At 57.0% G+C, this 24,747-nt stretch overlaps 6 protein-coding genes across 6 annotated transcripts; all 6 read left to right on the top strand.

Annotated features, from left to right (window-relative positions):
* Nucleotides 1-622: 622 nt before the first annotated feature.
* On the top strand, nt 623-2,668 carry JKF63_05140 (uncharacterized protein; the record flags this gene model as incomplete). Its single annotated transcript, XM_067901109.1, has 1 exon — nt 623-2,668. One exon carries the CDS (start codon nt 623-625, stop codon nt 2,666-2,668), a length of 2,046 nt encoding a protein of 681 aa, XP_067757472.1.
* A 1,715-nt stretch (nt 2,669-4,383) lies between these two features.
* JKF63_05139 (uncharacterized protein) lies at nt 4,384-5,274 on the top strand (the record flags this gene model as incomplete). Its single annotated transcript, XM_067901108.1, has 1 exon — nt 4,384-5,274. The coding sequence occupies one exon, from the start codon at nt 4,384-4,386 to the stop codon at nt 5,272-5,274; it is 891 nt and encodes a 296-aa protein (XP_067757471.1).
* A 3,034-nt stretch (nt 5,275-8,308) lies between these two features.
* Nucleotides 8,309-12,886, top strand: JKF63_05138 (uncharacterized protein; the record flags this gene model as incomplete). Its single annotated transcript, XM_067901107.1, has 4 exons — nt 8,309-9,252; nt 9,283-9,589; nt 9,656-9,777; nt 9,808-12,886. The coding sequence occupies 4 exons, from the start codon at nt 8,309-8,311 to the stop codon at nt 12,884-12,886; spliced, it is 4,452 nt and encodes a 1,483-aa protein (XP_067757470.1).
* A 744-nt stretch (nt 12,887-13,630) lies between these two features.
* Nucleotides 13,631-15,268, top strand: JKF63_05137 (uncharacterized protein; the record flags this gene model as incomplete). Its single annotated transcript, XM_067901106.1, has 1 exon — nt 13,631-15,268. One exon carries the CDS (start codon nt 13,631-13,633, stop codon nt 15,266-15,268), a length of 1,638 nt encoding a protein of 545 aa, XP_067757469.1.
* Nucleotides 15,269-15,874: 606 nt separating this feature from the next.
* Nucleotides 15,875-17,899, top strand: JKF63_05136 (uncharacterized protein; the record flags this gene model as incomplete). Its single annotated transcript, XM_067901105.1, has 1 exon — nt 15,875-17,899. The coding sequence occupies one exon, from the start codon at nt 15,875-15,877 to the stop codon at nt 17,897-17,899; it is 2,025 nt and encodes a 674-aa protein (XP_067757468.1).
* A 3,735-nt stretch (nt 17,900-21,634) lies between these two features.
* Nucleotides 21,635-24,130, top strand: JKF63_05135 (uncharacterized protein; the record flags this gene model as incomplete). Its single annotated transcript, XM_067901104.1, has 1 exon — nt 21,635-24,130. One exon carries the CDS (start codon nt 21,635-21,637, stop codon nt 24,128-24,130), a length of 2,496 nt encoding a protein of 831 aa, XP_067757467.1.
* Nucleotides 24,131-24,747: the final 617 nt, after the last annotated feature.

Here is a 24,747-nt window from a genome sequence, read left to right as displayed (position 1 = left end):
GACAGAGCTCGCTTTGGGGGGGGGGGAGAGAGAATGCGCTATAGTGTGGGCAGCGTCTATGGATTGCCTCTGGGTTCCTGTAAACGGCTCGCCGTTTCGAAAGATTGCACCACACACACCCTCCCGGCTTCCCTTCCCCTTCCCCCCCCCCCCCCGCGTCAATCAGGTTTACTGCTGTCCACCCACCACACGGTACCTTGGCTTGCCTCTTTCTCCCCTCTTTTTTTTTCCTGAACTTCCCTCCCTCCCTCCCTCCCCCCTCTCCGACACACACACACACACACACACGCAAAGTAGACGTCGAGGAAGATCAAAGTAAGGCCGTACACTGTGGCACTTGTTTTTATATCTCTGCCCCCCCCCCCCTCTCCCCACCACCGTTCTTCTCGGTGAGGTGTGTGTGCGCGCGCACCGCTCTCCACGTCTGTCGGTATCGTGACGTCGCTTTTTTTTTTCTTCATACGTCGGGGCTTGAAAAAAAAAGTTTTGCTGCTCTTATCCCGCCCTTCGTCTATTCGTGCATGTGTGGTGGTGGTGGTGGTGGTGCTGTTCTTTGTGACACCATCGCACCTCAACTCAGAGAGTCCCCCCACCTCCCCCCCTCCTGTCTAGACACAGGGGGATGAGCGAGTTGACACATTCAGTCGGGGGAACGCTGCAGGAGTACACTGGCGGAAGATGCGTCTCCTACCGCGTCAATGCACGAGGCGGCCTTGTGGAGGTGGTAGCCGATGTCTATGCGCTGGACTTCTTCAAGGAGCAAGGCGATGCTGTGATTTCTCCAACGTCGCCAAGCACGTCTACGAGCTCGTCATCGACGCGGAGGATGTGGCGCCGCGTGCAGGTTTCTCTTGAGCGCATCCTCCTGCCTGACGGCTACCCGAACAGTGTCACAGATGACCTGCTGGCTTTTGCCCTTTGGGATCAGGTTCAGGTGCTGGCGAGCAACGCGACGGCCGCGCTTAGCATGCGAGCGGTGCTCTTGGGCGTCGGCGTGGGTGAGTCGAAGGCCAACTTGACCAGCTCAACGCTCTCCTGGATGATGCGAGACGGTGTGCGGATGATGGGCAGCATCGTCTTTGCTTCTTTGATCTCTCAAGGTCTTGAGTACCGGGCAAAGACGTGGCGGCTGGTGGCTGACATCGCGAGCGACTTCGCTGGCCTGCTGGAGCTGTGTGCTCCATGGCTGCCCGGAGGTCAAGTGACCTTCCGTAGTGTTGTAATTTTTGCATCTGTCATCAAGGCGCTCGTCGGTGTGTGCAGCAGTGGCACGCACGAGTCCTTTACTCAACACTTCGCTCTTCGCAACAACGCCGCAGACGTCGCAGCAAAAGAGACAACGCGCGGCAACGTCGGCAGTTTTATCGGACTCTTCTTGGGAATATACCTTACCTACCTTGTCCCTGCTACGTCAGCGCTTCTCAATTTGGTTGTCTACGCGCTCTGCACCGCCCTGCACATCTTTGCCAACTACCGCGGCGTGCGCGGGGTGCGGTTGAGGCGCCTGAATGCCCCGCACCTCGAGTGGTGCCTAGAAGAGTACTGTGCCTTCAAGGACCAGGAACTCGTTGCGATCAAGAAGGAGTCGGCGCCGCGGTCGGTGATGCCAATCCTCGATCTGTCGCCGCGTCGCGCCAACGCTGCTGAGCGTTTGTTTATCTTACCGGCGCTGCGCGCCTTGCCGCCACTGAGCAACAGCGTCTTTGGCAGCGTCTACCGTTTTTTTCGCAGACACTGTTACCCCACCACGCTCACTTTGCGCATGCACTGCGGGGCGTCACTCCTCGACGTGCTGCGCCATCAAAAAGACCCGACGACGCTCCGCAGGCACAAGCTGGTGCAGCAGGTTGAATCATCCCTGGCGACCCGCGGCATCGCACTGCTCGTGGACAATGTGGACATGACGTATTACATGATCTTACCCGAGTACTTCACCGTGGAGGGGGTCCCGGAGAGTTGGGTACGATACAAGAGGCAATACGATGCTGGTCTGAGGCATATGAAGACGAAGGAGAGGCAGGTTGGCGCAGCGGCATCCGCGCTTCCCGGGACAGCAGCAGCAGCAGCAGCAGCAGCTGCGGACTGGGACGACTTGGATGAGGGACGCCGAACAGAACAGGCAGAGACGTTGATGCGCGAGACGGCCGAGATCGAGCGACTACAGAGGGAGCACGTCGCTGTCCCGCCACACATCTTGTCGCTTGTGTACCGGCAGCTGTGGGCTTTTTTTTATGCGTTTATGCACTGCCGCGCGGTGCGGCTTCGTCGCGAAGGACGGTTAGCGCGCACGAGCGGCGTTCTCAAACACCCGCACAAGAAAAGCTCAGCCGAGGGTCAGCGAATCCATATTATCAACGCGTTGCGTGCCGATGGAATGCTGGACGAGAGCCATGATGACGCCAGCCCTGCGCGGTACTCGCCGGTGGAGTTTGAGCAGATGACGTCGCCGACCTCCACTACATCTTCAATGCCGCCGAGGAACACTGGATTTCCGCCGGTGGCGTGTGGTGTGGCTGATAGAAATGACGATGGAGCGGCCGAGTCAGTGTACGACGGCCTGCACCCACAGTTCATTGAGTTTGTGCGCGCGCTGCGAACGTCTGGCTGGGAGCTTGACCGACTGCTGATCAACACTGAGGGCTACACTACGGTTGTGCATTATCTATAGCGACCCCGTGCTATTGGAGCTCGTACTCTGTTCTGTGTTGCGTACCTGTGTGAGTGTGTGTAGTAGGTCCATGGGCGAAAGACGGAGCTGCACTTGTTTCGGAGAGGGGAGGGAGGGAGGGAGGGGGGGGGGGCGGAGAAGCAGCGACGTTGATGGCCGCCATGAGGTCCTGCGAACCCGCGCCCTACTCTGTGTCCTGTTCACGTTGGCAGTGCATATACACAAGCACACAACACGTCACGAGTCAACATGACAAATCACCCCCCCCCCTTTTTCCCCCAAACAACAACAACGCACACACACACGCACGCACACTCGACATTCACGTATTCAAAATTTCTCGTTCCCCCCCCTCCCCTCCCTCCCCCGAAGTTCCGTGTCCTATTCTTCCATACACCAACCTCACAGATGCGCGAGGCGCGCCACCTCGCCTGTCCACAAAGGCTCGTCGTGTGATGCACCGCAGCGATGCCAGATTCAGTCCACAGTGTTTCCTTCCCCACCCCCTCACCGTTTTCCAGGCCGCACTACAGTCGTTCCCATGTCGCCTCTCGCCATGTAGTTGCATCCCTGGTGAAAAGCTCAGGCTTCCTAACGAGATGCCTAGTGATGGCCGGGTGTAACGCGCCTCTGTCGTGAGAAACATTTGTTTTACTTCAACAGACGACACAAACCTGCTCACAGTTGTCGGTCAATCCGACGCAACGCGGTTCAGGGCTATAAAGTGAATGCCAGCGACGATGCGATTGCTCGGACCTCTCTACACCCGCTGGTACTTCACTTGTGTCATCACCGCAAGTTGCTCGGCATCGGCACAAGGGTATAGAAAGGGGCTGCGTGGCGTATCCCATCGAGCAGATGGTGGTCATTTGTAACTCGGTTGAAGCATGCTCTCCCCAACCATCCGTGGCAATGCTTGTTGAGGGGTCAGGCACGCTATGTCAAGCTATTTTCTGCGTAGTTGTGTCTCTGCTCAGGCAGCGGTGAGGCTACAAGTGTTGTTGCATTCGAGAGCACCAGACATTCCTTCACCTTTTTAAATATATATTTATATTGATATATTATTGTTATTTGATGCTTGTTCGTTTTGTTCGTCACCCCATCATCCTTTTCCTCCTCTTTTCTTTTTCAGCTCCACCTCCTCTTTTTTTTTTCTTCCAGTTCCTCCCCTCCCCTCCCCACCCCCCTTCTCCCCCGGGGCTAAAAGTGCATAAGTGCACGGCTCTGTGTGTGTGTGTGTGTGTGCGTGTGTGTGTTCGTTCATCATCACGCTCACCATAGATTCTCCTAAAAAAGGGAACACATTTTTGTTGTTATGTTTGAAATACACTCTCCTGTGTACGTCCCGCCCCTCCCCTCTCTTCTCCTTTCTCCAACGCACACCCGCGACACATGCGAGCTCGGACACGGAGCGATACCGGTCGTGCTGTCACACAAGAAGAAACAGGAGGTGGAGAAGTGGGGGGGGGGAGCAGGGAGGATAAGGCGCAGTGGGAGACAGACCGCCCCTGCTCGCCTCGCTTCTGCCACTGCTGATCTCTGCGTCTCTCACAAATTTTGTTTTGCTTCTGTTGCTCCCAACCCTCACTTTACGTGTGCGCGGGGTGCCATTCTTTTCTTCTTGTAGCAGAGCACCGCTCTCTGTTCCTCTTGTTCACTTCTTTCTCCACACGCACACGCAGACGCCAGACGCCAGACGCGCGTGCACTTCACAGATGGAGCCCGCTCGCCGCTGTGGGCAGTGCAGGTTCATGATACGGTTTTGTCCCTGCTGTGGCACTGCACTCGGTGGAAAGAGTGACCACGCACTTGGGAGCCCCCATAACGTTGCCGGCAGCGCCTCTCTCCCCCGTGACGCTGCTTTTCTCCCTCACGTGGCAGCTCAGCGCACCGAGTGCAGTTTGTCGTCCCTGCCGTGGATCGAAAACACAGCCGCGTGGCGACGACGACTTCCGCGACGTCCTGTGAGCGCATACGAGGTATACCTTGCGGCAGTTTATGGTGTGGTCGCTAGCAAAGGCGAAGGAAAAGGGGCGGCCTCGCTAGGGACGGCCCCAGCCGCAGAAGGTGGGCATCACAGCGATCGTGAGGTGCGCGCTGCTGCTGCACTGTCTTGGTTACGCATGGCCCCCGCTGATAAGTGCCCGTACGAGCAGGAGGCGCAAGCATGGGAGGCTCACCTGGGGACGGTGAAGAAGGTTTCTGTCAATGTCCCCGCCAGAGGAGCAGCGACGGCCTTGAGCTCGTCTGCAGAGGCGCCAACTTCGGAGCATTTAGAGGGGGAGCCGCCATCGGCTGCCTCACTGCTCTTCTCACTTCCTTCGGCGGAACAGTCGTTGTCACATCCGCAGAAGGCACCGCGTGTTGTCGGAGGGCTGCAGTCAAAGACGCACACTTCAATGGAGAAGCGACCACGCGGCTCGTCTAGCTTTGCGCTTTTCCGTTCGAGCATGAAGGGGAGGCAGAAGATGAGCATGCGGGAGGTTTCTTGCGTCTGGCGGCACATGTCAGTCGAAGAAAAGGCGCCGTACGACACGGCGGCGGCGGCGAGGCGCACCGAGCGGTTCCTCGCCCAGGCCTCCTCATCTCCGCACCACACGTCGTGATGCTTGTATGCACAACTGCGCTGCTCAAACCAACCAATCAGGGCGGGGGAAGAGGAAGAGGGGGTGTTGGGCATCGAGCTCCTTCCTACTTGTTCCCCCCTCCCCTTCCTTGCTCCATCTAGGCATACATCTGTGTTTATATCTCTCTCTCTCTCTCTATATATATATATATCCGTGCCTCCTCACCGCTTTTTAATTTTACCCTGCTTTCGCACCCCGTGCGGCATGCTCGTTTTTCAATTCCAGGGATACGCACGCAGACACACACACAAACATACATATACACAGACATATATATATATATATGTATATGTATGCCAGGACTCTCGGTGTCTTCACGTAAGTGTCTGCATGCGAATATATGAGGGATGTCTGCTCTCTCGATCCACTTGCACTTTTATTCTCACCAGAATCAAACGCCGGCAAAGTTAAACACGCTTCATTACCCCCCCCCCCCCTCCTCCTCCTCCTTCCCTCCTTCCGCTATTCTCATGATGAAGCCGGATGGCAACTGAGCGCATGTGTATTTGAGTAAGGGGGGGGGGAGGGGAGGTGTCACCTGCTGCTGATAGACTACTTTTGCCACATCCTTGGCCCGTGCCCCCCTGCTGCACCCTGTCAGGTGCATCCTGACACCATCTTTCAAGACTAATCGCTGACCTTCCAACCCTCTTCGTTCCACCATTTGTGTTTTTGCGTCTTTTTTTTTTCTTTTCTCTTCTGCATTCTCGGTACGTCAATCCTTCACGTCGTCTAAACATATACGCGCACACACCGTCCTCCCCCCCCCTCTCTCTCCACACACACACACACACACACACACACGATGCGCGTCGCCTTGTGTGTCACTTTCTTTTCTGCACGTGTGAAGTCAGTGCGAATTGTCGTCACCGACCACCAAGTCAAAAAAAAAAAATACCGAAGGCGCAAAACAAAAGTGGCACCACACAAGTCAAAGTTAGCGGTGCAGCGTGTACCAGTCCATATGTATGTGCGCATTTGTGTCTGCGAGTGTGTGCCGGCAGCTGCGAAGCAAGACAACTCGTTCTTTTCGCAGGCCGCATGTTTGTAGGCGCACACGCCATACGCAGACCGCCGACCAACACACAAGCGCCAGAGAGAAAAAAAGGGTTGGACTGCACACGCACGACTGTACATTGTCACCGTTTTTTTTTTGTATTGCAAAGCAGAGGGAGTAGGTAGCGGAGCGTACGTGGAGACACAAGCGCCGAGGTCGTTCCTCAGAGAAGGTAGGCTGCGCTCACTCTCCGTACCGACGCTCTCTTTTCGCGTAGAGGTGTGAGGAAAAAGGTAGCAGGAGGGGGAGGATTAGGAAAAAAAAAGGGTCAGGAATACCCACGCGGTGGGTGGTGCGTGTGGGTGTGGAGGCTGGGGGCACCAGATCTTCTCCTGCTCACACCTGCCAACATTTTGTCGCCGTTCTTTTTTCTTGCTGCTCTCTGGGTCTCTTTGTGCGTCTTTTTTTTATTACCCACTCGGTGACCTTGTGCTTGCTTGCTTCAGTTGTCCGTGTGTAGGTGTGTGTGTGTGCGTGTGTGGTGTCTATCTTGAGCTTTCCGTGTGTCACTCTGTCGCCAAGACGTCTCCTGTTTCCCGCATTTTTTTTTCTTCATGTTGGTGCGTGTGTGGGCGTGTTTCTTGTTTTTGTGATTTTCATTCTCCTGGCACACCACCCGAACCTCCTCCTCCCTTCCTCGCCCATAGGTGCATTACTCCAGTACGTTTTCGCAGTTCGTGAGACCGGTACAGCGAGAAAAAGGGGGGGGGGTGGACTGTCCCCTGCCTTTCTGCTATTTTTCTGCGCACTCTCTGCGGTGGTGGTGGTGGTGGTCTGGATGTTCGTGTGGTGATTACACTACTGTGTCCGTCTCTGTTTTTGCTGGTTTAAAATCTACTTTGTGATCTCTCGCCCCCTCTCATTGCGTGTGTTTCTCCGCCTGTGATTTGTGGGAGGGCTCGGTGTCGCTCCTTTACCACTTTGCTCACCCCTCTTTTGTCTGGCTCGCTGTACCCTAACCCCTTGTCAATCCTACTCCCCCCTCTCCCCCCCCCCCGCGCCTCCTCCTCCTCCTCCTCTTACCTTAACCCTTCCTTCTCCCCCCGCCCCACAGATTCTGGAACCGTCCCTCCAAAATTATAGTGATATATATTTGTACATTTTCGTTTTGTCGTTTAGATTTTGGCGAACCCTCTTCGTCCATACCCCCACCCCTTTTTTTTGTATCTTTGTTTTTCTCCCGCCCTTTTTTTGGCCTCCCCTCCCTTCCTTCTTCCCGTGCTCCCCTCCCCTCCCCTCCCTCGTTCAAGATTTTCGCCTCCCTTCTTCTTTTGTACTGCTTTCCCTCCACAGACACGCACACGGGTAACGAGAGGAAAAAATAAAAAGTCCCCCACAAAACGCACGCGCCGCCTCTCCCCCCCTCCCAAGCCGCAAACAACACATCCCCTTCCTCCCCCTTCCTTCCTTTTGGCCTCTACTATTAGCTTAGTTTTTTAGTGTACCACTACCCCCATCTGAAGAAGGCGTGAGGACGAAAGAAGGCCCTCTCTTGGTCGCTTTGATCTACTTTCTCTCAATCAGTCACCACTACGGACGTCTACGAGACGACCACCTCTTTGAATCTTCTTTTCTTCAAAAACATTTTTTGTTACTTCCTGCTCTTCATCTCACGTTGCTGTACGACTGTGTGCCCTCTTCTTGTGTCCCCACGGGGTGACCGCCCCGTTGCACCCCCCCCCCCCCCCCCCCCCCCCACGTATTTCTCTTTTGTTTTTCACTTCCATTAGCCCGTGTTTTGTCCTCTGTGTGGATTTCATTAAACCCCCGCTTTCTCCCCATTTTTGGTTCTCTTGCTTTCATTTTTTTTTTTCGAGGGGAGGGGAAGGGAGGTGTGTGTGTGTGTGTGTGTGTGTTGTCATCATTGAAATACCTCTCACCTCTCCGATCACCGGTCCAGGTACGCCAAAGAGAAGAGGAAGAAAGGGTGGAGGGGAGGTGGGTGGACTATCCGCTATGTCTTCTAACGCATCACCGGTGACGCGGCTGTCGAGCTCGTCCTCGTTCCGCGCGTTTTCTCCAGCAAAGAGCGGCTCTGCCCCCACATCCGCAGGAGCGACGTCAGCCAGAGGGGGCGACTGCAGTCGCCATCATAGCCATCTGCATCACCATAACGTCACCTCCGCAGGCCGCACCGACACAGTCTCACAAACGTGCTTTTACTTCACTGTGTTTTTTAGCAACAACCCGCCCATCTTTCACTCAAATCGCATACCACCGGCAAAACTTGGCATCGGGACTAGGGGAACCTCGCAAGCTCGGGAGCCCGCCTGGCCGGCAGCGAGGGGAGCACCGGCTTCCTCTCTGTCTGCGTCGACGGATGGGTTGGCTGACGGTACCCCGTCATCCATCCCTTATTCACAGTGCACCGTTTGCCAGGAGCAGTACTGGAAGACCGTGTTTGGGGAGCCCAGGGCCAGTCGCGCCGCACGCCCTTGGATAGGAAACCCCTATGCGGATGGTCTTTGCACCGCTGGTCCAGAGGCAGAAGAAGGCGGTGACGGCTGTGCTGCTGTTGTTGGAGACTACCGCAGCGCCACCGCGACGGTGGAGGAGGTACCACAGCAAACCCTCCAAACTGTGGCGTTTCCCACAACCTTTGGCAGCTGTGACAGGTCCTGTGCGTACCCAATCCGAGCCTTTGGCCGTCATAAACAAAACGCTTCTGCGGTGTCGTCTCCGACGGTTTCTTTGCAGGCACTTCCAATTTTACCACAGACGTCACCTTCGCAGCCACAGCCTCTTCCATCGCCGTCGTCTTGCGCAACGGGCGCCGAGATTACAAGGGCCGCCAATGCTAACGGCTCGATCCAACAAGGAACCAGTGTGTGTACGCAGTCGCATGCGGCCGGAGCGCCCACAGCGCTCGTTGATGCGACGCCCCACCCCGTCGGCTCCTTGTCCCTCGCGTCTGGCACTCTTTCCCCGAACGACAGCACCCTCTCCGCTGCGTCTGTAAACGACGTCAAAGCTTCCGAAGCCGCAACAGAAGGGGTTCAATCAACGGCTGGGGCCGCGTGTGTGTCAAGTCATCCAACACCTGTGTGCGCCGATGCCGGGTGGAGTTGCGAGGACACAGTGGCGGCGCGCACTTTCAGTAACGAGGACACCGAAACCAGCGATTCCTGTCGTGGCCCACAGCAGAGGCGTGGCCGAGTGCGCGCACGACGCCCGCGACCTTTGATTGCGACTGGTACGACTTCTCGTCATGCCGAGGGACAAGCGCCGCCGCTACCGCTGTCGTCAGCGGAGGAGGAGCAGCAGCAGCAGCCCGTGCCAACTGTAATGCCAACTGCAACGCAGTGGAATGCGACATCCTCGGCTGCCCCTGCGCTAACTGCGGCACTGGGCGTCTCGCCTATCACATCGTCACCGACGGCGCCCCAAACTGGCACCGTCACCAGAGATGATACTGTGCGGCCGCTGTCCGGCGGGACGCCAGCTGGCTTAGGCACCAGCCTAACCGGCGCCGTTACCAACGCTTTGACATCGAGCGCGACGCAGCAGCAGCAGCAGCAGCAACAGCAGCAACAGGAGGGACCTCCCTGGAACATGCGAATGGAAGAGGTGCGATCTGCAAAGGGTGAGCTTCGCTACTACCGAATTATTCTCACAGTCTCGTTCGCAGCGCTCATTACAAGGCATACTGGATTGATGCACTCCATGCAGACCCGTCACGCGGCTGCGGCGCTTGTTATTCTTTGCCCACCATGTGGTCTGCACTACCGTTTTCTCCTGCATCATGTGGATGTTCTGCGTAGTGTGTTGAACCGCACCACCGAGTTTTCTATTCGCACTGTCCAGCGCTTTTTCGGCCTCCTTTACTTGCCAACACAACAGCTGAAGGGCTCACAGCAACAGGTGCTGAAGGGCATAGCCGCACAGTTGGAGGCGCATCCGGAGGCGGTTGAGACGTACCGCGCCGTGAAGGCAGAGCTGATGAACGCGCTGCGCCTTCGTTTTCCTCTTCCGCTGTTGGCACCTGCGACGTCGGCGTGGGTGGTGCCGGTGCTGATGCGGTCTTCCTTGTCTAGTTTGCGTGCTCGATCTCTTATGAGGCGTACATCTGATAAGTGGACCAGTGGTCCGCTTGGTGCGTCGGCGGCGCTGATGAGTTGGCTGAGCACAGACGACGCGTCTGCCTCGCCAGTGGAGGGGTCCAGCGCCAATGTATTGTCTTGTGGCGCTGCTTCTTGTGCAACTCCGCAATTGGCCGACATCCTCCACGAGGCTACCTCTTTTGTGCGTGAGTACAGCGAGCTCTTTGCGAGTGCGTATATCTGCGGCATTTTGTCCTTGGCGAAGGGTGGCGTGGGTAGTGCAGGTCTGCATGCGCGCTTCAGCGTCGGCAACAACGCGAACGTCAGCGACGGTGCGACGGCGGCGTCGGCGGCCGGCATAGAGGATGTGTCAAGTCCCAATGTGCGGGGTCCGTCTGTTTTGCCGGGCTCCACGCAGTTTGCTTCCTCAGAAAAGGCGGTGCGTGAGTCGTCGTCAGCTCCCGCGGGCGGCGGCGGGGTAGCTGCTTCTTGGGCGGAGTGTGTCCCTGAGTTGCTTTCTCCGTACGCCGCGTACTGGAGCTCGCTCACCAATCAACACGGACTGCAGCACTGCGGTGACGCCGGCGTTATTCATTTTGGACAACGCGCCCCGGTCAGACAACACGGCGGCGGCGGCGCCGGCCTCCTGGAGAGAGAGAGAGACGACGTCAACAGCAAGGACGCCGTCCTGGTAACGCGTGCATCAGGTGATGCAGCGCCTTCAGAGACAACAGGCGCTGGCTCACTGGCGGCTGGTGCTCCTTTTACACTCGCGGCGTCGGCGCACAGTCCCGCAGCTTCTTGCTTCACGGAGGAGAAAAGTAGGGCCATGGCAACGGCAGACCCCGCCACTCGGTTTCCTGCGACAAGGGATGGTACCACCGCGGAGATTCTCACGTCCACTGCCGGCATGACGGTGGCGTCCGGTGGTGCTTTGAGTCGTGACACCGTCAACGCCACTTCGCGCAGCTCGGAACACGGCTCATGCTCTCCAGTCGCACCCCCCGCCTCAACCTGGGTTGGCGCACCGGCACCATCTCATCCGCCGAGGGCGGCTGGCGACAAAGCCTCCCGATTCACCGCTAAAGAGGACGAGTACTCTCTCCACTGCGGTCGGCTGGGTCGTGTGGTCATCTTCACCCAAGACGGCATCCTGGCTCGTCGGCTGCTCATCATCGCTGCATTTTTGTGGACCTGTGGCGGTAGAGGGGATGCGTTAGACGGGGGCGTAGTGGCGCGATCTGGTGCACCGGGGAGACCCTGCGCCACTGGGCCGCGGCACTCAACCGACAGCATCACCGAAGAAGCTGCACTCCGCAACGGTGAGGCACGGCACATGTACGAGACAGCAGTGGCCGCCGGCGTTTCCTCTGCCGAGCACGCCAATGTGCCGATACAGTGGGTTGCTGAGGAGTTTAGCGAGGCTCGGCTTTGCACCTTGTGCTCCCGCTTCAGCCCAGAGAACGCACTGCTCGTGGTCGTGCCGCGTCAGCTGCAGTGCCGGCGTGTGTATCTGCGCAAGTATGTGGCAGGCACCACTGTGCTCGTAGAGGAGCACAGCGGGAAAGGCGCTCGAATCTGCAGCCCACCTTTTCCCTTCCGTTGCTCTATCCCCAAGCAGGTGGTCGTGCAGCCCGACCCCACCGTGACAACGTTGTTGCGAGAGGCGTGCAGTTTACATACGAAGAGTCACGGTGCTGTGAGCTTTGCTGACGTGTTCCAGCGAATGGTGAGGTGGCTCCATTGGCAGTCGGCGGCGGCGGTGTTGGCACGGGAGGCGCACACACAAGGGGTCGCGACCACCCGAGCTACCTCCGTTTCCACCACCGCGAACGGCACGTCGCTCGTTCGGCTCGCCAGCACGGACGCCATCTGGCCTTCGTCGGACACCGTTCTCGGCGCTGCCACTAGTTGTCCCGTAGCGAGGATGCACCACGAAAATGCCTGTCGCAAGACGATGCCGGTGGTCACCTCACCAGCGATGCGGGTCATGCACGAGGGGAACACTTATGCTTCCTCGCCAGTCAACCGCTGCGATGCCTCCTACGACCTCAACTCAGTAGAGGAGGCTCTCCTGCCTGGCAGCAAATGTGACGCAGGCGCGTGGGCGTACGCCACAGGCGCATCCACGAATGCAACCTGCGGTGTAGCTTCCGAGGCATCGACTACTACCCCCCGCACCGAGTTGACGCCATCGACTTCAATGTTGCTCGCCTCCCAGGGGCTTCTCAAGCCCCCATCTGCATTCATCACCGCATCTCGCTCAGCTGCGAGCCCAGCGAGAACGACTTCCCTCTCCTCCCTGAAGTTCTTCAACTGGTTCCACTCAAGTCCGACGTCCACGTCGACTGCAGTCACGCAGAGCCACCCTATTCTGTCACCGATCATGCTTGGTCAAATGTACAGTGCCAACGGTGGTGTGGATGGGCAGCTGCAACGTCTTCTTGCCGGTGCTGACGACGACGTCGTCGGCGATAGGGGCTTTATCACCTAGTTGTTGCTCTCGCTGCGTTGGAGGTGGGGGGGGGTGGGTGGGCTGCAGGGGTGGTGGAGTCCAGCGCGGCGAAGAGGTGTGCTTTAACCCCCCCTCCCCTTCCCCTTCTCTCCCGCGATCGAGGGTCAAGGCGTCTGCGACACACTACGCGTCTTCGTTTCGCTGTCCTCATGTTAACTTTATCTCTAAAACTGTCTCGGCTACAGTCGCTCCAAGAAGAGGGCCGCGCACCGCTTCCGTGCTGACATTTATTTTTGTGTCTGTGTGTGTGTGTGTGTTTGCCTGCCAGTCTCCATTCGCCAATTTTTCTCAGTGTGCACCTCTCCGCGTATTCTTTTCGCCGAGGCCCTGAGATGCAGTGACACTTACCCGCCCACGCACAAACACACGCACTCGATGCAGTCGTCGCTTGGTGCAAGCCAGCGTGTGTGTGACGTTGGTTCTGGTGCTGTGTCGTTCCCTCTCATCTTTTTCCTCCTGTCCGATCTTCCTCCTCCTCCTGCGTTGTAATTTATTCCGCTGTCTTCTCGAACCGCTCGTTCTCATGTTGTTTGGCCACTGATGCCAATAAACCCACAACACCCACAACACACACACACACACACATACACATCTATGGTCTTCCTGTGCGTTTGAGAAACCCCGAAAAAAAAAGAGGAGATAGCAGTGAAGCTCGAGAGGAGCGCGAAGGGATCAAGCGAAAGAGAGAGAGAGGGAAAGAGGCCACAGGTCAGTGCAGCAGCTATGCTCTCCGTGAGGCGTGGTGCAGTGCTGCTGCAGGCCTTCCGCAAGCCTGATGAGACCGCCATCTCTTACAAGGAAGGTGATTATCACATCGTACCCAAAAGATTTACGGTTGGCAAGCGCATTGCTGTACGGTCGTACCTCGACCGCAACCGCACAGAGCTGTCGGACCGCACCTTCATACCGCAGAAGAACTGGTTCCGTCCTTACAACCTGCAAGAGGAACGCTTTCACCGCGATCACGAGCGGCTGAGCTATCGCTTTTACAACCTGGAGACCAAGGTGATTTGGAAAGCGTTCGACACACCCGAGCTCATTGGCATGCTGCTCCACGATGAGACGGTGAAGGGCAACCCCAACATGTACGCCCCGGATATGCTTGACGCGGCTCTGCATTACACCCGAGAATCTCGTTACTGGCGCTGCATCGGTATAACGAAGCCGTTCTACGACCGAAACACGCTTCGGGCGCACTGCTGGGAAGACAACGGACTGCAGGTAGGGACGCTCGTCATGTCACAGGCTATGCGGCATGCACTGATGGACCTGGAGCGCGCTGTTCGCCGCAAGGAACTCGGGTTAGAGCCGAACTATTTGTGGGACCGTTGGGGCCCGATCGGTTTCATTGATGGTGCTCGCACAGACTACTTGCCCAGGTTTGAGCACAACCCGTACGTTGACCCCGACGGGGTGGACGTAACGGAGCTCGACGTACTTCCCTTCAACACACACGAACAGATCAAGGAACGCTACAGCGAATTCATAGAGCCCGACACGACGCCGTTCGAGAACGTCTTCTCTAGTCCCAGCCACGGGTCCCTCACGACGCTCGCCGACATCCCTAACGCTGAGGTGGTGGCTCTGTACAAGGACTTGAAGATGAAGGCCGGTACGCCGGTCGCGGGTGATGCCGTTGAGCTGGCCCCTGCTGATGTTCGCACGCTCTTTTACCTTAGCGCCAGCCCGGAGTGGAGGGTCATGGCCAAGAGCCAAGCCTCCTGGGACGAAGTAGTCGACGTCATCCACCCAATTCGTGCGGAGCTGGATGAGAAGATTGACGCTGCTCGGTTGTTCCAGAACACGCGCCACAGTCCGGAGCGTGTGCGTGCATTCTTCGAAGAGAAGTGCGGTTTACACGACTTTATGTACACCCCAGACAAGACCATCACAGCAGCGGTGTTGTGCTATTTAACGGAGCTGCACCGCATCTGCACGGAAAAGGCGTGGGGAACGGACCTTGCCAAGTGCTTGACGGACGTGGAGCGGGTGCAAGTGATGGGCCGCGATGCGTTCATTGTGTACCGGTACATCGAGGACGCTATTCTCGACAAGAAGCGGAGGTTGTGGGCTGGCCGGTTTGCCGGCGAGTCACACGAAGAGTCGACGCTGGACTACCTACTTGAAAACCTTGGCCGCCGTACGGATCGACCTCGCAACGTGGGCACAACCGGTGTGGAGTTTGACCGCGAGCAGGAACCGATCGGCCGCCAAGTGCAGCGGCGTGTGCTGGACTCGGATAAGGCGAACAAGTTAGCTGAGATGCGGCGTAGTCGGGGTAAGATGTGGTCAACGAAGCGCAGCGTCTTCGATGCACTGCATGAGAAGCAGCTCCAAAACTTCAACTACGGCGTGCATTGAGGTCGTTCTTGGCTACTGCGTCTCTCTCTCCCCCTCCCCTCCACCTCCCCCGCCCTCTGTCCCCTGTCCCCTGTCCTCTGTCCCCTGTGTGCGTGTGCGTGTGCGTGTGGAGGCGTTCGGTGTTTTGTCCATAAGCAGGACTACTCACTTAATGGCCACGATGAGGACGTCCTCGGCGTTGCTCAGAAGGGCATCGGAGGGTCTCCCGCCAGAAAAAAAAAGAGGTTCAAAACAGAAATGTAAATCGGTGGATGTGTTGTTGTGTACAGTCACGCGCTGAAGACCAGTGGAAGACCGGGGAGCGTCAGGTGACTGACTTCCCCCCCACCCCTTCCCATTCACCCGGAGTGGGACTCTCTCTCTCTCTCTCGCCCCCCGCCCCTCCACACACACAAACAGTGTATCGCTAATGTTCCTGTCGCTGTTCTTTCGCGCATCAACATCAACACAACCCCCCCCCCTCCTCCTCTCCATCACCCCTCTACTCCACGCACTCTCATACACACACACACACACATATATATATATATATAAATATGTTGCTAAGCAAACCCAGGGAGAAAAAAACACTACATCTTTTTTTCTAGCTGTGGTCTGCGTGTTGAGATGAGTCGTCCCCCTGTCAGCAGCCGTGGTCTGACCACCTCGCCGGGCCCACGCAAACCGCCTTCGTCCCATGAGGAATCGTACGGTAAACCAAATGTACCGGCTCTCGCGTCTTCTATGTCGCTTGCGAGGTCGACGGCATTTGGAGGACGCGGCGTTACTCACGTCGGCGTGTGCACTGCCTCTTCGTCGCACCGAGAAGTCTCCTGGGGCTCATGCTTCTCTTCACGCATGGTAGCGGGCACGAACCGCACTACGGCTCCATGGGCATATGGGCGACAGCTGAAGCGCGCCCAAGCACCCCCGCGGCTTGCACCACTTGCAGAAACACCGGTTTTAGGCCGAGAGTGTGGCCTAGCGCCCACTATCCCAGCCCCCCTCACACTCTCTGTGCCCCCTCAGGGAGCGTCTGGGGCGCGCCGACGCGCGCACGACGTGGCTGGTGCTGGCACGACATCTGTAGGCTCGGCGCGCGCTGCTCTGCCCCTATTGCCCTTTTCGACTGTAGCGACTGCAACTGGGCGGGTTGCACCAGGACCGGTCTGGCGGCGCAGCAAACCACTCACTCGACTCTCTTCCACGACGGTGGGCCGGGCACTCGGCAACGACATCTTACGTCCAGGCGAGATGATTGTTTCTCTCTGCGACGAGAGCTTTTCGAAAGACAGAGGGAAGGCGGGAGACGCAGGAGTATCGCTCCTACCATTGACTAGACAATCTGATCAAGACCCAGACCTGTCGTACAAGCGTAGATTCAGTGACAAGGCCACTTCTAGGCAGACAGATGATGTGGACCGCTCCCCCACCGTGAGTGTCGCTACAGAGAGCAGGCACATGTCCTTGCAAAGTGCTCTCGTCCCTCTGGTGAGACACCCAGAAAAGGTGTCTACACAACCGCTCAGGGAGGCAGAGCACTTAGCGAGTCCACCCACGGGCGATTTGGAGGAAGTGCGTAGAGCCAATGACCAGGACGCAATCGATGTCTCCACGTCATCGTCACCGCCTCTACGCCCGTCCTCGGCGCTCATCAGCGGCAACGGAGTTGGCAGCAACGCAGACGGTATACTGTGGGCGCATGAAGCGCCGGAGCAGCCGGCGTACGCTCACAAGCATCAGCTTCCAGCACTGTTCTCCAAGCTGGTGCATGACATGCAAACGGAGAAGCCAGAGGCTGGCGACGAGGGTAGTGGTAGCCCAGTAGAACGATGGATACAGTCGTGGTTTGCTAGACAGTGCATCATGCAATCGCTATCGCAGCCGTCTCCTCACTCCGCGAAGCAGCTCCACGGGCTTGATATCGCGACCGTCGGAGCTCGCGTGGCCGGGGCTTGTAGACACGTGGAGGCCAGTGCTGATCACTCGGACACACAAGAGGAGCTGGCGGCCGAGAAAGAGTTGCGGGACGCGGCTCGAGACGGGGATGGCCCTTGTCCCGCCGTCCCCATCAGCACTGCGCCAATCGTCACTCCTACAACTACGACGAAGCCTGCCTCCGCATCCTATTTCAAGACGTCGTCGACTGCTTCGCCGTTGCATCCCTATGTACCACTTACGGTGGAGTACATTCACAGTGGTGTGCAGAGTCGCATGACTAGTGGCACCTCGCAGCGGGAGACCACCCCTCCCAAGCCACAGCACACAAAACCACATCCAGCACCCTCAGCCGTTCTTCACACGACTAGCTCTAGCGGCACTTTGCGTCCTCGGCCACACAGTGAAGACGGCGGTGGCGGGGGCGTCCTGGTTGTAGCACCAGCAAACCCCTCATCAGCCCCGCCGCCGCCGCCGCCGCCGCCGCAACCGGCAAAGCCGGTGTCTGGCAGCCCGTGCTTGTCAGCGCCGCCGTCCGCATCCTCTGTTTCGAGGAAGCAGAGCGTCGTCGCCGCCGCAGCTCTCACTGGCGGGATCGAGGGCGACAAGAGCGCCGGCGGCATACGGCCTAAACTTGCGACAAAGTCGTACGCGGTGTTTGCCCACTCCACGTCATCATCGGCACCGAAGCAGGCAGCGCATCCGCATGAGTGAGTATATAGGGAAGGCGGTGTGGGGTGGGCGTGGAGTTGGGCTCACCAGGCGCTCGGCTTTTTTTTTTCCACTCCCCAATGAACGACATGTAGCATGTACGGTTTTGTCGCACGTGCGCGTACACAAGTGCTCGATCACGCACGGACGAGAACACACATACACACACACACACACAATCACATAGTTCTACAAACTGTGTGTACGCTTTGTGACTGCGCGACTGTCAACCTTGTGGATGGGGAGAAAGAGGGGAAAGGTATGGGAAAGGATGTGATGCTCATGTAGCCACAGCGCGTCTGCGCGTCTCTGTGAGAGTACTGATGGTGTGTCTGTGTGTGTCTGTACATCTGGCAGCCCTCCCCTCCCCCACCTTCAGCCTGGCATTTTTTTTTCTCTCGGGTTTTCTCTCATATGTGCGCGAGTCTTACGGTCCATCGTGTTTGGTCTTTTCCGTCGATCTGCTCGCTTCACTCACTCACTCAAAAATGCGACGGTGCGCGTTTATGGGAGGAGGCACATTTTTTTGCCAAGAATATATACTTATATATATATATATATTTATATATTGTGTGTGGTGTGTGTGTGGTGTGTGTGTGGGGAGAGTCGTTTGGCACTTCCCCGAATGCGGTGCACATGTAAACTAATTTTTCTCATTTGAACGATACACACGTCTAGGAGACACTCACGAACACCCACACCCACACCCACACACTTTTTTTTTTCTCCCATGACACACAATCTCACGCCGTAGTAAGTGCAGGATGAAGGGAAGGGGGTAAGTCGGGGCATGGGGGGGGGGTGGGAGGCGCTCCACTGCACTCTTGTGTGCGCATGTGGTGGTGGTGGCGGTGGGGCGGGGTGGGGGGGGGTTGTATGTTCGACTCCGTCTTTCCTTTTTCCTCTTCCCTCATCCACCCCCCTCCCTCCCTTCACTCCGCTTCACCCACACTTTCTCTGTTCGCCTCTTTTGATTTTGGTATTATTTTGTACTTCAGGTTCTCATGTTGTGCGTACCGGGCGCATTCCCTTTTTTCTCTGCTTCGTGCGTGTACGTCTGCGCGCTTGTGTCCAGGATTACGTCTCCCCCTCTCTCCCTCCCTCACTCCCCCTCTCATTTCTTTGAGTTTTGGGCGGCAGCGGCCGCAGCACCCACGGTCGTTTTTTTTTTTTTTGCTTTTTATGGTGAGTGGAATGTTGTGTGGTGGTGTGTGTTTTCACTTGTATATCATCGTTACAACAATATGGGCACCTCTACCCTGCCCTTTGCTCTGTGTTGCTTCCCTCTTTCATTTTATTTATTCCCCCCTTTTTTTTTCGCGCGCGCATGTGGGTGATGGTGGTGGTGGTGGTGGTGGTGGTCACGCGTTTTCTTGCTGTTTTGTTCTCGCTCTCTCGCCCCTCGCACGCTCCGTTGATCGAAGCTCGAGAAATTAAGTGAGTGAGTGTACAACGCCCCCCCCCCCTCCTCCTTTCCTTTTCTTTCTTTGGTGCCGCGCACTTTTTTTCATCAGGGGGCACCTCTCAGTTTATCTTTGCTTCACAACTCACACCTGCCCCCCCCCCCGCCCCGCCGCCGCCGCGTCCAACACACGCATCTCCACCTGCATCTTTTTCTCTGTCCGTCTTCTCTTCTCTTTGTTCTCTCATGTCTGTCGGCATCGGGGCTCCCTAGCTCCGTCTCTTTGTTTTCCTTTCTTGTTCACCCCCCTCCCCCTCCCCCTCTTCCCTCCCCGTCTCATTCTGCGTGTTCTGCATTCAAGGCCCGCGTCCCCCTGCTTGTGTTCATCCATGTAGGTCCTCTACCCCCCCCCCCCCCCGTTCCCTCAACAAACAAAGCCTGAAGTATTGTACGTAAACCGCGCGTGTCGACTTCATGAGCAGCGGGGGGGGGGGGGGCATACACGGAAAAAAGGGAGCGGAGGTGGAGGAGGAGGTGTAGAGGCAATATAACGCGGTGCGCCGCTTTCTTTTTTTTTTTTCGTGTGTTGTGTATGCAAATATTGTTCATCCCCTCTTCCGCTTTTTCTTTCTTGAGCTGTTCAGAATTCATGGCTTGTTGTGTTGTTATCATCATCATTCAGTCACACATACCGACTCTCCCTGCTGCTCTCTGTGTGTGTGTGTGTGTTATATGACCGTGCTGCTTTTACTTTATGGGTTCCGCATTCCCCCCTTCTGCTGTGTTCTTTCATGTGTTACTGTTTGTCATTGTACCCTTCTTCCCCGTTGTCTCTCTTTTTTTTTTTTCCCTCCCCGCCTTCCTTTCGCTTCTCTCTCTCGGTGTGTTACACATATCATATATATATATGTATGTATATAATATATGTGCTGTTTTGTTTTTTGTTTTTTGCGGGAGAAGGGGGGCTCCCTGATACCTTCTATTTGCTTCCTTCCATTTTTCTGCTTGTGTGCCGGTGTGTGTGTGTGTGTTTGTGTCTTCCATGTAAGTTCCACTTCCATTCGTCGCACGTTTTTCGCACCATTGTGTTTCCGACATACGTTGAACGTGTCGCGCTGTTTTTACTTTTTGCCCTTCTCCCCCCCCCCCCCTCCCTCCACCCTCGGACTGCCTTCGCACCAACTTATCACTCATGAAACACACGTGGCTTTAACAACAAGAACAGAAAATATGTAGACATACGAGAACATGGTATGCGCGGAGCGGCGGAAGCCATCAGCGCTCTGCGTTGGCACCGCCAGAATGAGGCATCTCGCGTGCGCATGTGTGTGCGTGCGTGTGTGTGTGTGTGTGTGTGTACGGCGGCCGTGAAGGTCTCACATGAACGCACATTTGGCGTGGTGGTGTTTCTGTCGTGCCGCTTAAGGCATGTACACACCACACACCACACACACACACACACACATGCGCACCATACACACACACAGCATATATATTTGTATTTACACATTCATGACGACGTATGTACCTGTTTGGTGATGGCGCTTGTCGTCTGTGTCTCGTGCATCTCATATGGGACGGGGGTGGGGGGCGGTCACCACTAATCGATCACCACCGGATGTCGGCGGGATAATCAATATATAAACACTCGCCGCACCTTGTAGCCCCCCTCCCCCCCTTCCCTTCCCTTCCCCACGCACGAGCACAAAAGGCGATATACGTTTGTACGACACTGGCACATTCCCCTCTTTCACCATGTGAACGGCTTCTCTCGTATGCATACACACACTTTTTTTTCTGGGTCTCTCCACCTCTCTTGCCTCCTCCTCTTCGTTTTATTTTTGGTGTATTCAAGTCATTGCGCAGGCGCATACAGGCGCGCTTCCCTTTTTTGTTTTTCTTCACCCCCCCCCTCAAAAAAAAAGAAAAAAATTAGCCTGAGCGTATTACAGCGCCGACACCCACTTTGTTTGTGAACATCTGAGGCGTTCCTCTCCGGTGCTTCTCAGCACTCCTCAGCCCTTTCTCCACTACTTGATATCCGCAACCACGTGGCCGCACACAAGCACGCGAGACAAGATCTCTTTACTCGAAGCCTCCCCTCCCCCTTCCCTCCCCTCTTCCCCTCCCCTCTTCCCCCCGGGTTCTGACCGTAACCTCAGCTCTGGAGGTCGGACCAACAGAAAGGGGGTGGGGCAAGCCAGTAGCAGCAGAGGTGAAAGTGGTTGCCGGCACACTGGTGCTGCTGGTCCACTCTCGCATGGCGAATACACCAGCGGCGCATCGCTTCTTCCTACCCACCCTCCTTCCCTTCCTCAGCGGACGCGACGGGGCCCATGAAAGCCGCCGTCACCTCTTCCTCAGAACCGCGCCGTGATGAGATGGCGGCGCCACGGCCTGCAGCGAAGCCACACTACACGATCCCGTCCCAGCAGCAGCAGCGGGCTTCCGTCACGGGTGTGATGACCATGTCGGCTGTAAACAAGATGCAATCGACTGTAAGGAAGGGTCAGCCCCTGTCCTCAATGCCTACTTCACCACCACACCTTACCGCGGATAGTGAACGACCAGGAGCACCGGGTGCACAGCCAACTGCATCTCTGGCAGCCAACTCCGTTCCTGGTACATCCGGGGGTGATGCCACAGCGGCGCGCCGATTGGCTGGTGAGGCCGGCGTGAGTGATGCGCAACCCGCAGCAAGGGACCCACTTTTCTCCGCCAGTATTCACGCTGCAGCTGCGGCGCACTCGATGGGCACCGCTGGCTCCGTATTCTCACCCGGCGCTGGAACGCCGCCTATTGCTGCCATCGCTACCACGTCCTCCTCTGCGGGGCCGACGCAGCAGTCTGCACTTCCACCGCCAGCGCTTATGATGACAACGGCCACATCGACAAGCGAGGAAACCGCCAAGGCAGAGCAACGGCAGCGGATCCTCGGACTGCTGAACCTCCTCCTGACATCTTTCTCCATCGGCAAAACAGGTGTCAGGAGTCTTCGTGAATGCACCTCCAGCCTCTTTGTGCTACTGTACCAACGCTTGTTTGACTGCACGATCTCCGGCATTGACCGATCGCCGAACACAGCGGAGAAGCGGCGGCACAACATGGCGTTGGTGCTGGAGCAACTCCGCCAGCATCCCTACCCTATCGCAGACATCGATGCGGAAGAGGTGGTCCAGCTCAACGAAGACCACATCAGCCGACTGATTATGGTGTTTATCCAGGTGGCTGAGGACATGCTCCGACAGCAGCAGCGTCAACAACAACAACTGCAGCAGCGGCCGGGGGCAATGGAGGCCTCGTTACCGTCAGCGATTCCGTTCCAACAAGACGCGGCAGTTGGGCAGCACTCCTTTGCATATCCCCCACACACAGAAGACTTTACTGTTGTGAAGACAACAGGAGGGGCCTACGCACCCGTGGGCTACACTGTCGCGGAGGTGATGCAACCTCCCCCAGTTGAGCAGGCAGACTTTGCTGGCCCAGGCGGTGGTGGCTATCACTTCCATCAGACGACGGACAACTTCTACGTTGCCCCCGCACCGCCGCTGAACGGTGGTGCTGCAAGCGGCGGTGCGATCAATAACGCGAGTGGAGGCGGTGGCTCGTACATGCTTCCCGGAGAAGCAGTGCACGTGGAGGAGGAGGAGGAGGAGTCACCGTCCTCCGTTACGCACTACCTTGACTCTTCCGTGATGCCGAGGGACGCCTTCCTCGAGGAATGGCAGGGCAACCTTGTCTATCCGCCAGCGGGTAGTCCTGCAGAGGAGACTGAGATAATGTCGGCGATAGACCCTGGCCATGTGTCCCTCCATGGCGGGCACTCACAGCGCCCTCATCCTCTCTCGGAGCGGTGGGGGCGTGGTGCAGGGGTGTCACTCACATCTTCTGGCTCTCCGCTGTACCGAACCGCGCGGCATCTCGCTGCTGCGTCGCCACCGGATAGACGCTCGCCTGCTAGCCGTCAGCACCCCCACCACCGTGCGCAGCTCGAGGTGGACGATATTGTACACCGATTCCAGCGCCTCGAAGAAGAACTTGATGCGCAGGAGCGGCGGCACCGCAAAACTTTTGCGAAAGACTCTACTTCGCTCTCGGCCGTGCACACAGAGAGCCTCGCAGAGAAGAAGAGACCACACGAGAGCCAGCATCGCCATTATACCGCATCGCAACCGGCACCACCGGTCTTCGATTCACTCAGTGGTGTCGGTGCCCTCCCAACAGACAAGCGCGATTCTACTCAGGTGGACAGTGGGGCCCCTCCACGACCGGAAGAGCCGCCGTCGTCACAACAGCGCCAACATGTGGCGCGTCCACTACCGCCACGGTCTGTTCAGGAGCCTCCCCTGACACAGCAGGAGCGCTACCTCCTAGCCCACTGTCCCCAGCACCGCATCGACGCAGCGCAGCGGGACAGAAAGATCGAACGACTGCGGTCTGCTCGCTACTTGGGTGACATGCAGCAGCTGCTGCGCCGGCGCATGCGTCGAGAGTATGACGCGCAGATATCGGCAATGCGCGGTTCTTTGAAGGAGTCTATCCGCACCGCTAGGGAGGAAAAGATCGACCTTATGCGTCGCGTGCGGGACGAGAACAAGCGCTATCGTGCGGCTTACGCGACTCTCATGGAGGCGGCAGCGAACGAGGCGCAGGTACCAGTGCGAGTTATGTCCCGGCAGACGGCACAGTTGGCAGACTATTACGCCACAACACTGCAGCATAGTCACGCTGTGTGCGAATCGCTGAAGCGAGAGGCAGACCGCCGCAGCAAGAAGGAGTTGCTGCGCTACGCAGAGGAGGTGAGCTCGTGGCAGCAACATTTTCTTCTTTAAAAACGAGTGTGTGCGCGTGTGTGCGTGTGTATGTCTGGGGAAAGGTCAAAAGAATCTCGCAGAGGGTTTCGTGCCTCTTGGAGTGATCTCTGGTCTTTCCTTCGATTGCGTCCGTATGGCTGCTCTTACGCTTCGCTTTTGCGATGCTTTTCACCTTTGCAGGCTTGGTGTTGTTTGTGCTGCTGCTGCCGCTGTTGTTGCTGCTTTGACGCGCATGTGTTTGCGTTTTCTTGTTTTTTCCTCTCCCCCCTCCCTCCCCCTCCCTCCCTTTCATAATTTTTTCTTGTACCTGTCACCACCAATCACACCACCGCCACCACCACCACCACCGCTTTTACCACCCGCAGATGTTTACTCCTCTGACGCCTTTTCGCCAGAGGGGTGGGGGGGGGGCGTCGTTTCGTAACCGCAGGCAGTCGTCAGCTGATGCGGCAACAGAAGGTGTTGTCCCTTCGGTGTATGGTTTCTTTCGGTGTCCTCCTCTTCACCCCCCCTCCCTCCCTCCCTTTAGATTGTGTGTGTGGTGGTGGTGGTGGGGGTGGTGGTGCCATTTTTGTTTTCGTTATTATGTGATTGTTGGTCACGCTATTGTATTGTGTATGGACCGCCCCCTTCTT

This window comes from Porcisia hertigi, chromosome 21 (assembly GCF_017918235.1).
Source record: "Porcisia hertigi strain C119 chromosome 21, whole genome shotgun sequence".
Lineage (NCBI taxonomy): Eukaryota > Euglenozoa > Kinetoplastea > Trypanosomatida > Trypanosomatidae > Porcisia > Porcisia hertigi.
This window is presented reverse-complemented; position numbering and strand designations above follow the sequence as displayed.